This window comes from Grus americana, unplaced genomic scaffold, assembly GCF_028858705.1.
Source record: "Grus americana isolate bGruAme1 unplaced genomic scaffold, bGruAme1.mat scaffold_764, whole genome shotgun sequence".
Lineage (NCBI taxonomy): Eukaryota > Metazoa > Chordata > Aves > Gruiformes > Gruidae > Grus > Grus americana.
The window spans coordinates 1-12,061 of record NW_026561974.1 but is presented as its reverse complement, the minus strand read 5'-3'; the positions used below and the strand labels follow the sequence as shown (position 1 = coordinate 12,061).

At 52.8% G+C, this 12,061-nt stretch overlaps 1 protein-coding gene and 1 pseudogene across 1 annotated transcript; both read right to left on the bottom strand.

Annotated features, from left to right (window-relative positions):
- Nucleotides 1-2,773: 2,773 nt before the first annotated feature.
- On the bottom strand, nt 2,774-3,235 carry LOC129201027 (olfactory receptor 14J1-like; the record flags this gene model as incomplete). The annotated part of the gene is made up of 1 exon (XM_054812248.1): nt 2,774-3,235. A coding segment is annotated over one exon (462 nt), but the record flags the coding sequence as incomplete, so codon positions are not given.
- Nucleotides 3,236-3,238: 3 nt separating this feature from the next.
- Nucleotides 3,239-3,615, bottom strand: LOC129201025 (olfactory receptor 14I1-like; annotated as a pseudogene).
- Between the last annotated feature and the right edge of the window lie 8,446 nt (nt 3,616-12,061).

The following is a 12,061-nucleotide window of genomic DNA, read 5'->3' as shown; positions in this document are numbered from 1 at the left end:
GGGAAATTACTGTAGTGTACTCATGTGGTCCTCCCAAATTAAAAAAAAAAGAAAAGAAAAAAGAACTGAGCCCAAATAGCTGATATTCTGAAAAGGAAGATTATTTTCAGGTATTTTTAGAATAATTTTCAACTCGAGACTAAGACCTACATTCAGGTCTGGATTCATTTGCCCACATAGAGAGGCTGTTGCTGTCTGAGCTGCCCTGGCTTACAGAAGTGCCCATAAGGTGCTTGGAAATGTGACCCAGGGCTCCCTTCTGGAGCATTAGCTGGTCACCAGGAAATCTCCAGGCATCTCGGCTGAGACAACTTCTTTCTCTCCATTTACTCCAAAGGCAAGTCTAGACATCTGCATTGAGGTGCCTGGTGTTGGGTAAGGACAACCTCGTCCCTTTCTTCACCTAAAATAGAGCGCCAATCCACATACCCCCGAGGGAATGTGAAGGCAGTGGGTCTTGCTGATTTAGGGACTCCTTCCAGAAGTGCTGGAAACACAGATATGTTGGCCATGGAGAAGCAGAGCGTTTCACTGAAGATGGTCACCCTTCTTCTCTGTAACAGTCGAGAGAGCTCAGCCCCTCAGAGTGTGACTGGCTGTGTGAAAGGGCGAGCAGTGGCAAGGAGAGTCCTGGGCAGGGAGGTTTTAGGGCACTGAACTCCACGTGAGACACAGATATATTGTTGTTAATGTTAGAGGCCTGATTATGGCAGAACGGTTCAGAAAATGTCCAAAATTAAAATGAAGCAACAAAGAAATTAAGGAAACAATTTAAAGAGAAGGAAATGTTCTGCTTCTGTCGTGTGTTGAACCTGGCTGGAAGGCACCTGCCCACCAAGCCCCTCTATCACTCCCCCTCCTCGTGGGTGGAGATGAGGACAGGGAGATCACTCACCAATTACCATCACAGGCAAAAGAGACTCAACTCAGAGAATTAATGTCATTTATTACCAATCAGATCAGAGTGGGATAATGAGAAATAAAACCAAATCTCAGAACACTTCCCCCCAGCCCTCCCCCCTTCCTGGGCTCGACTTCACTCCTGATTTCTCTGCCTTCTCTCTCCAAGTGGCACGGGGGGATAGGGAATGGGGGTTGCAGTCAGCTCATTGCATGTTGTCTTTGCTGCTCCATCCTCCTCACATTTTTCCCCTGCTGCAATGGGGGGTCCTTCCCATCAGGGACAGTCCTTCATGAACTTCTCCAATGTGGGTCCTTCCCATGGGCCGCATTTTCTTCATGACCTGCTCCAGCGTGGGTGCCTTCATCAGGGTGCAGTCCTTCAGGAGCAGACTGCTCCAGCATGGGTCCCCCGTGGGGTCACAAGTCCTGCCAGAAAAACTGCTACAATGTGGGCTCCTCTCTCCATGGGGTCACAGGTTCTGCCAGGAGCCTGCTCCAGCGCAGGCTTCCCATGGGGTCACAGCTCCTTCAGGTGTCTCATTCATGCTGGAAGGCACCTCGGGAGGTGTCTGAACCTCCTGCTCAAAGAAGGTTCAGACCAAACTACTCACAGCTTTATCGAAACACATCCTGTTTGCTTTCTGGGGCAGAGACGGTGCACACTCCCTGGGAAATGGCTTCCAGCATTTGACTATCCTCATGCTGGAAAACTCTCTCCCTATATGCAGCCTGACCCTCTCTTGTTTCGGGCCATTGCCTCTTGTCCTTATGTCTCGTACCACGCACATAAGCCTGACTCGGACTTCCTGGGAATGGTGCAATGCTTCTGCAAGAACTTCCCTTCTCCAGGCAGGACAAGCCCAGCTCCCTCAACCTCTCCTCATAGGCAGCGTCCTGACATTCTTGAGGGCCCTTTGCTCAACCTGCTACAGCTTGCCAACGTCCTTCCTCTACTGGGGATCTGAAATCAGGATGCAGTAACCTGGAAAATCCCTTCCCCCAATTTCCTGGCCGTGCTCCTGCTCTGACAGCCCAGGATGCTGGTGGCCTCCCTTGCTGCCAGGGCACACGGCCGCCTCCTGTCCAGCTCCCTGCCCACCGAGACCTTTCCCACACGGCTGCTCCCAGCCAGGCAGCCCCCAGGCTGTGCCATTGCCAGGGTGAGTCCCCTGCAGGGGCAGAAACTGCCACTTGCCCTTGCTGGAGTTCAGGAGGTTCTTGCCCATAGATGCTCTTCTCCTCCTTGAACCATTTCCCTGAGCACAGAGGCCTGGAGACCTTTTCAGTAAACACTCAGGCACAGAAGGCATTGAGTCCCTCAGCCCCACCTGTGCCTGCTGTTATTAAATCACCCTCCCTGTTCAGCAGCAGCAGCAGGCTGGCATTTCAGTTGTTCAGCCTAAAGGTCATCTCTAACGGGTCTCTAACAGGTGATCAAAGCTCATCTTTTCACTCTTGACTTTCCCAGGTGACCTTTGCCTTTCCCGAAATCCTACCTGCACAATGAAGTTAAGGCTCAAAATTTTCTCGTTTGTGGAAGGATCTCAGAAAGGCACTGCAGGACCCTTTTATTTTTTTTTTTTAATTGTAAGACACAGAGAGCAAGGCTCTCCATATACACAGCCACTCAGTCAGAAAAGAAAGCAGACAGTGAATGAGAGAGGGGATGACAACATCATTACAAGTAAAACACCATGCCAAAAACCAAAAAATGCAGACAACAGACTGGACCTGTAATAAGTTACATCATAAATAAATGCTATGCAGAAGAGGGGCAGTTTTTTGCTTCTGAATAACATCCGGTCATCAGTTTCCACACTGCATCCTTGAGCTCCTGGTTCCTCATGCTGTAGATGAGGGGGTTCACAGATGGAGGTACCACCGAGTACAGAACTGCCACCACGAGATCCAGGGTTGTGGAGGAGACAGACAGGGGCTTCAGGTGGGCAAAAGGTCCAGTGCTGATAAACAGGGAGACCACGGCCAGGTGAGGGAGGCACGTGGAAAAGGCTTTGTGCCGTCCCTGTTCAGAGGGGATCCTCAGCACGGCCCTGAAGATCTGCACATAGGACACCACAATGAAAACAAAACACCCAAAGGCTAAACAGGCACTAACCACAAGAAGCCCAACTTCCCTGAGGTAGGCATCTGAGCAGGAGAGCTTGAGGATCTGGGGGATTTCACAGAAGAACTGGTCCACAGCATTGCCGTGGCAGAGGGGTAGGGAAAATGTATTGGCTGTGTGCAGCAGAGCATTGAGAAACCCACTGCCCCAGGCAGCTGCTGCCATGTGGGCACAAGCTCTGCTGCCCAGGAGGGTCCCGTAGTGCAGGGGTTTGCAGATGGCAACGTAGCGGTCATAGGCCATGACGGTGAGAAGACAATACTCTGCTGAAATGAAAAAAACAAACAGAAAGAGCTGTGCAGCACATCCTGAGTGGGAGATGACCCTGGTGTCCCAGAGGGAATTGGCCATGGCTTTGGGGAGAGTGGTGGAGATGCAGCCAAGGTCAAGAACAGAGAGGCTGAGGAGGAAGAAGTACATGGGGGGTGGAGGTGGTGGTCACAGGCTATGGCGGTGATGATGAGGCCGTTTCCCAGGAGCGCAGCCAGGTAGATGCCCAGGAAGAGCCCGAAGTGCAAGAGCTGCAGCTCCCGTGTGTCTGCGAATGCCAGGAGGAGGAACTGGGTGATGGAGCTGCTGTTGGACATTTGTTCACTCTGGGCTTGGGGAACTGTTCAAGGAGGAAAACACAGTCAGTTAGCAGAGACTTCTCTGAGCAAAATGAAATCCATTACCCATAGACTCTGCCCCTACTGCATACAGACCTTCTCATTTCCCAGGAGACCTCCTACACTTCCATGGGTGCAGCTCTGGTTGGTGCTGGCTGATTTTGCTGTGAGGAGCAGAGCCTCTGCCCGCTGGCTGCCGAGGAGTCAGCCCTGCTCTGCAGCAGTGGGTTCATGGGAACGGTGGGACAGGGGCCAGTCCTGGGTTTGGCTTTGTCAGGTGAATCCGCTCCTAACGAAAAAGGGCCTGTCAGCATCTGCACTCTGCGGACGAAGGAACTAGGATGGCAGAAGGCAGTTTGAGACATTCGAGAGGTGTTCTTGGATGTCAGAAACCCTCAGCATTTCTGCTGCACTCAGGGAGCACAGAGTGAGTCGTGCGAGGCAAGAGGATTGCCTGTGGCTTAGAGCAGAGTGAGGGGAGCTGGTCTGTCCCTCCGTCTTGTTCCCAGCTTGTACCTTCATGAGGTGGAGAGTGACCACACTCTTAGGTTATGTCATACAACCAGACACTGCTGAGAGCAGAGGCATCCAGTGCAGACCACAAATTGTCTCACCCTTTCTCAAGGTCTCAGCACCCCACTTCTAGACAAGAAGAAATGCGGCTCATTTCACCAACCCAACAGCTTTTCCTTGGTTGTAGCATCTCGGCATTTCTCCATGGGGCTTTCAGATAACACAAAGGTGCTATGGGGCAGGCTTGCATCCTGGAGGCAGCTCACACCTTGGAGGGACACCCCAAGGACTTAGCCAAGTGTCCTAACGACAGCACCTGATTAAGGGAAATCCAGCTCATTCTCCAGCCCCACAGACTCCATTGCCCACAGCCCCACACGTCAGAGGAAAGCTGGGACACTTGTTCCCAAGGACATGCCCACATGAATGGATGAACAAGATCAGCCCGTGACTCTGCAGCTGAACCTCCCACCCCCAGGGAGTCTGACCGCAATAAAAAGGTAACTTTAAAACAATCACAGGGAGAAACAAGGAAAAGCACAGGGAGGGTCTGGCTGAGAGAGGCCAGGGCAGAGACAGCCGGGCACTCGGGAAAGCGTTACCCTGACCCAGCTGTGCATGTCACCTCCCCAGAGACTGATACTGCAGGACAGTTGCCTTCCATCCGATTGCTGGTCAGCGGGAAATAAATATGTGGCAGGAGGGATGCCCTTTGCCTCTTCTGCTGGTCTGCTGGACAGAGAGGTGACTCCCACCCTAGACCCCAATGGCCGTGAGGGCCAAGAATGTGCTGGGTGGGAGGGATGAAGGGGGTTTCTCAGGGAAGGCGTCTGCACTGCAAGGGGTGGCCGGGAGGTGCCCGTATCTCCCCTGCAACAGGGTTTCCATGAGCAGTTCCTTCCTTTCCTGCCCATCTCTCCTGCCTGGAGCTGTCCCTGCCAGGAGCTCTTTCTCTGGCCCCACGTCTCTTCTCTGCTCACAGACCCCATGCCAGCCCCTGTGTGCCCAGCTCTGCCCTGCAGCCTCTCTCTGTGTGTGTGCAGGGGCTACAGAGAAGGTCACACAAAGCCTGATGAGACTGGAAAGGTGATGCTGGTGCTGTCTGTAGCCCCCACAGCTGCACACTGAATCACAGATGAGGAAAGCTCCTTAGCCATACAGGAGACCCTCCTTTGATCTCTGGATTCAAAAGCCCCCTTGGAAATGTCCCACTGCCCAACCAGCCGACCAAGATGAGAAACCTCAAAAGACAGACACCTTCCCTTACAGGGAAAACCATCTTGAAAAGACCCCTTGGAAATCCCCAGGGCTACCCTGGAGCTGTGAGCAACCCTGACCCACGCAGCACCCTCTCGACAGCAGAAGGACCCTGCCCTGACAGAGGTCGCTCCTTCCACCCACAGCTTCTCCCCACAGCGCCATGGGGAGCTCCCCGGGCAGGCTGAGGGTGACCCTGGCAGGCGGCAGAGTCCCTGTGCCAGCACACAGCCCCTGGGGTGCAGGGACCCTGCTCGGAAGGACAGCCCTGGGCACCCCTGGCTGCACACCCACCTGCACACCCCTGCGGCCGTTCCTGGCAGAAGGCAGCCGTCATGCCCTGTGCCTCTGACGCTGTGGCAGGGAAGCCCTGCTCTGCAGCACGTCCTCCTCCTCCTCCACACCAGAGACGTTGTGAGCGTCCTCCTGATAGATCCCACAGGCTGTGGCATGTGCCAGCTTTTGGAGGTCTCTCCAGGAACTGCAGCTGCTTTGTCCTGCTGCCACAGACCTACCGTGCCAAGTGCTGTGGAGATTTCTCCTCCTGTTACTTCGCAACATTCTCACACCCCAGACTGCCTCTTTCCTCTCTTCCCTCGCTCCTCTGCCCTCGCTGCCTGCAGGCAGTGCCCTCAGCCCTGCTGCACTTTGCAGAGGAGCTGCTCCTGGGCAGAGCTGTCTCTCTGCAGCGCTGCCCGCTTGCCATGAGCTCCCTCCATCCCAGGAGCCCAGCTCAGCTCAGCAGCAGCACAACAGCCCAAGGTGTCACTTTCTCTGCCCCCTCCCCACCCTCCCCGACTCCCTCGAGGTGTCCCTGGGCCTCCAGGGCTCACAGCTCACGAAAGGCAGCAGGGTCTCTCCTGGGGAGCAGAATTTGAAGCAGACTGAAGTAATCACCCAGTGTCCCTCCCTAAGCACTGGACAGGCTGATTCCTGCGATGGGAATTGCTCTTCCAGGGTGTGCAGATCTACAGGAGGTGTCAATGTTCCCCTCTGGAAACCCCCAGTCCTGCCCCATTGTCAGGCAGGACACACAGGCAGTGACAGGCAGGGGATCATTTCCTTCTGTGCAGGGCAGGGATGGAACCAAGTCAATGAAGGCATCTCAGCTCTCATCAGTATTCCTGAGGCCAGAGGGGATTCAGCTTCTCCAGTGCAACCCACAGACCCACTGGAGGTGGGATTCCTCTTGCCTCAGCTCAGCTGCAAAAAAATCATGGAATCATAGAATGGCTTTGGTCGGAAGGGACCTGAAAGAGCATCTAGTTCCAACCCCCCTGCCATGGGCAGGCACACCCTCCACTAGGCCACGTTGCCCAAAGCCCGATGCAACCTGGCCTTGAACACTTCCAGGGAGGGGGTATCCACAGCTTCTCTGGGCAACCTCTTCCAGGGTCTCTCCACCCTCTACAGTGAAGAATTTCTTCCTAATATCTAATGTAAATCTCCCCTCTTTTAGTTAAACCCATTACCCCTTGTCCTATCACTACACTCCCTGATAAACAGTCCCTCTCCAGCTTTCCTGTAGCCCCTTTAGGTAGCTCTCTGATCATCTTCATGGCCTCCTCTGGACTCACTCCAACAGCTTCATGTTTTTCCTGTACTGAGGACCCCAGAGCTGGACACAGTACTGCCGTGGGGTCTCACAAGAGCGGAGTAGCGGGCCGAATCACCTCCCTTGACCTGCTGGTCACGCTGCTGGTGATGCAGCCCAGGACACAGTTGGCTTTCTGGGCTGCTAGCGCACACTGCCAGCTCATGTTGAGCTTCTCATCAATCAACACTCCCAAGTCCTTCTCCTCAGGGCTGCTCTCAATCCATTCCCTGCCCAGCCTATAGTCATGCTTGGGATTGCCCTGACCCACATGCAGGATCTTGCACTTGGCCTTGTTGAACTTCATGAGTTTTGCATGGGACCACCTCTCCAGCCTGTCAAGGTCCCTCTGGATGGAATCCCTTCCCTCCAGCATGTTGACCACACCACACAGCTTGTGTTGTTGTCAAACTTGCTGAGTGGGCACTCGATCCCACTGTCCATGTCACCGACAAAGACATTCAACAGTACCAGTCCCAGTACCGACCCCTGAGGAACGCCACTCGTAGCTGATCTCCACTTGGACATTGAGCCATTGACCACAACTCTTTGAGTGCGACCGTCCAGCCAATTCCTTATCCACTGAGAGGTCCATCTGTCAAATCCGTGTCTCTCCAATTTAGAGACAAGGATGTCGTGTGGGACAGTGTCAAATGCCTTGCACAGCTCCAGGTAGATGATGTCAGCCACTCTTCCCTTATCCACCAATGCTGTAACCCCATCATAGAATGCCACCAAATCTGTCAGGCACAATTTGCCCTTAGTGAAGCCATGTTGGCTGTCACCAGTCACCTCCTTGGCAGCTCCATGATCTTGCCAGGCACAGAGGTGAGACTGACCAGCCTGTAGTTCTCTGAGTCTTCCTTTTTTCCCTTGTTAAAAATGCATTTGATGTTTCCCCTTTTTCAGTCAAATAGGTGTGAGCTCCTTATCTAAGGTGCCATGTTAATAATGGAGATAGAGGCCAGGAGTGAACTTTTCTGATGCTAAAACCTGGTGCCATTTGAGGTGCCACAGGTGGTCCAAGGCACGTGCAGGTGGCAGCAAGCTGTAATGGAACAATTGTGAGGGACAGGGCGGCATGTGAGGGCATCACCTTGGAGGCTGTTGGGGAATTCCTTTGGCCAACAGACATGACAGCAGATGCTGACATTCAGTACAAAGAATCCTGTCCCTGATCAGTAGGTTCAGGGCAACCTATAGAGGTGTTCCTCTGACCAAATGGAGGCATGTGCCATAGGGACGGCTATGTCTCCTTCTCTTCCCCATCAGCTGTATTTCCCAGGTCTGCCCTGACTATAACGTCTCATGGTCTCCTGTCAGGGCTGCACAGCCCAGCCCTGCTTATCTCGGGCATTGGTGAGGACAGCAGGTTTTGCTGGCTCTGTGGGCACCTCATGTCAGCTACCTCATCATCTACGTCTACAGCTCATATCATCATTGACATTGCCATCTAACACATAGTCCAAGCGCGTCTCTGCTATGAACATAGCGCGTCTTTGCATATATGGGCCCTTGGGACGTCAGAGGGGCAGACTGGGGACCTTCAGGAGGGATCTCATGAGCAGCAGTACTGATAGGCAGCAGAGCCCAGCACAGCTGGTGTTTCAGGACAACCTCCTGCAAGGACAGCAGTGGTGCATACAGACAGTCAGTTGACTCTCATAAAGGAATTCAATGGCACCAAGATGAGCTGTTGCTACTGAAGTTAGTGTTAACATTTTCCCTCGTCTTCCTTTTATGTACCCATAGAAACTTTTCTTGTTGTCCTTGGCATCCCTGGCCAGATTTAATTGTATCAGGGCTTTTGCTTTCCAAACCTGATTCCTGGCTGCTCAAACAGGTTACGTCCCCCATAAGAAAGGCACGCAGACTCTGTGAAGTATCATTTAAAATGCCATTTGATGGAGCAAACACTATAAACAGTGACTGAGGCCAGCTGAACACAGGGCTGTATTAGGAGGACTGTGGCCACCCAGGCAAGGGTGTTATCACCCCCCTTGACGCAGCGCTGGTGTAGCCACATCTGGACTCGTGTGCCTGGGCATGGGGTTGCCAGCCTGGAGGAGTGGGCAAGAACTGGAGCAGCCCCAGAGGACATCTGCCAGGAAAGGGGGTTGGGGCCTCTGTGGAGAAGCTGAGGGACTTGGGTGGAGCAGAGGTTCAGGGCACTACAGTAGCAGCTGAAAACTGCTGGAAGGGTGGTTTCAGAGATGATGGAGCTTTTCTTGGTAGTGGGAAGAGAAGCAAACCTTCACAAAGTGCAGCTTGGAAGGTTCAGACTGGATGTGCTGAAAAATAAATGTCACTCAAAGGGTAGCCCTGGGGTGCAAGAGATCACCCAGAGGGTGTCTGGATCAGCCCATGGCTTTGTGGTTCAAGAAAAAGCAGCAAGAGTAGAGCGACATCAGTGAAGGTAACAGAAATGCTGAGGTGAGACCTTGGTGGGAAATAAAGATGAGTGTCCGCAGCCTGAAGGGAAAAAGGTGCAGGCATGTGACAGTATACGAGAGCTTGCAGTGGAGATGAGCAAGGGTTTGGCAAGGCTGACAGAGCCAAAAGGACCAAGATCATTTTCCCCTTGGCTCTGGGCTTTGCCTCTGCCACTGAGACCTACCTGTTAAAACATTTTTTTTGATGCTCTGGACTTTGTTTCTTTTTCACCCCTGCTTGGGGAGGCCCAGGTTGTTGCACAGTTTCCCACACTGAACATTGGTCACCTTCACATCCCACTGTATCCATGAGCCGAAGGAGGCCACTCTCACCACATTTGTTGATGACACTATATTGGGAGGATCATTCTTGTGCCTTAGGATGGCATTTGGGAGAAACCCGATCAGTAGGTTCAGGGCAGGTGGGAAGAGTGTCCTGTCAGGAACTTCATGAGACAGAAGAAGGAGAGTAGGCAAAACACAATCCAGCAGTGATCTACATGATCCAGTGTGACCTAGCAGCAAAGAAGGCCAGCAGCGTCCTGGAGTGTATAAAGAGGAGCCTCACCAAATCATGAGGGAAGCGATTGTCTCCCCCTGCTCATCACTTGTCAAGCCACCTCTACACCACTGTGTCCATTTCTGGACCTCCAGTTCAAGTGTATTGGGTCTGGTTGGGATGGGGTTAACTTCCTTTGTGGCAGTCCTTATAGTGCCATGTTTTGCATTTGTGCCTAAAGCAGTGTTGATAACACACCCGTGTTCTGGCTGCTGCTCAGCAGCGTTTGCACAGCTTCGAGGCTTTCTCTGTTTCTCATTCTGCTCCTGCCCAGCAAGTAGGCTGGGGGTGGGCAAGAAGTTTGCAGGGGGACAGAGCCGGGACAGCTGACCCCGACTGACCAAAGGGATATTCCATACCATATGACGTCACACTCAGCAATAAAAGCTGGGGCAGAGGAAGAAAGAGGTGGAGTTTTTGTCATTCAAGGTGTCTGTTGCTGGGGGACTGGCTGGGTGTCAGTCTGCTTGTGGCAGGTGAGACGTGATTGCCTTTGCGTTGCCTCTTGGTTTTCATTTATGTTAGGTTTTCTTTTTTCTCTCACCTATTAAACTATTTTTAGCTCAGCCCACAAGCTGCACAACAACCTCATGCAGCAGCATGGGTAGAGACCTGGCTGGCTAAGGAGTGCCCTGAGGAGAAGGGCCTGTGCACCAGGACAATGCCACGTGAGCCTTCAAAAGCAAAGTGGAGAAAATAGGGAGTGTCCAGAGGAGATCTGCCAAGATGGAGCTAGGGGCCTAAAGCATGACCTGTGAGGTGAGTCTGAGGGAACTGGACCTCTCTACACCATGCCTCCTGAGATTCCTGGGAATATCCACCTTCTTGTCCAGAGGAGTGGGACCATTATGCAAGGTTCCTAGTTTACCTCCAGACCATGGGGTGCTTTAGGCTGTAAACAGAATTGAAAGCCTCTGACTTGGGTACTATCAACTTAATAACTATAGAGAGGGAGGTGGAGGGATCTCAGAGCTTCCAGGTTCCTGAAGAACATTTAAGGCTTGAGAGAAAGAACACTGAAGACAACAGTTTTGGACTCGCATAGACTTTAGATCATTTCACATGTGATGGCTCTGCTCCCCGTTTCAATAGCTGGCACCCAAAAACTTCACCTGCTTTTCCTATCTCTCCTCCCCAAACCTGACCAAGTGATGGGAAGAAAGGCAGCACAAAGGCCATAGGCCTCTCTGCATCAGCTGGGGTCTGGCTCTCAGAGGGCCACAGAGTCATTCCGTTGCACACCCCATCAAGAATCAGGCCAGGAAGTGAGTCTTCAAGTCCCAATCAACAAGGTCCATGGACAGACAAGGCTGTGTCCATGGCTGTGTCTAGAGACCGGGACACCTACAGCATAGATCAAGCTGGGGCTGAAACTCAGTCCTGGGCTTCAGTGTTCTCCTGGGCCCATGGACAGGGATGCAGGTGGAGGCTGCAGGTTATGCTCTTCAGGACCATGAAGGCCGATGGATGCTCTCAGGACCCTGACACTGCCCCCGTGGCATCCCCCCTGCCAATGCCCTCAATAGGCCAGATTATCATTCCCTGGTGTCCAAGGTCTGTGCGCTGCTAGTCTCCTTCCCCATTTCCCTGGGGATCTGAGAGACTGCAATTCATGGTCACTGCAGCCAGGGATGACACTGGTCTTCAATCCCTGACCAGCTCTTCCACTTTTGGGAGTATTAAGTCCAAGTGAGCATCAGACTGGGTGGCCTGCTTGGCAGCTGTGCTCAGGAGTTGTCCACAAACCCTGAGAGAAACCTCCTGGACTCTTTGCATCTTGCTGTCTTACCTAACCTTTGAATACCAGGGAGACTGATTCCTCCATAAAAGCCAGCGCCTGTGACCCACAGACTTCCTCATGTCATTCAAGTAAGGCTTAGTTCATTCCTCATCTCACCCTGTCTGTAACCTGCAACTCCATCCTGGGTCTGGCTAGGATGGAGTTAATTCTCTTCACAGCAGCACACAGGGCTCTGTGCTTTGCATTTGTTACTAAACCAACGCTGATAAACACACCAGCGTTCTGGCTGTTGCTGAGCAGTCCTTGCAGAGCATGAAGGCTTTCTCTTT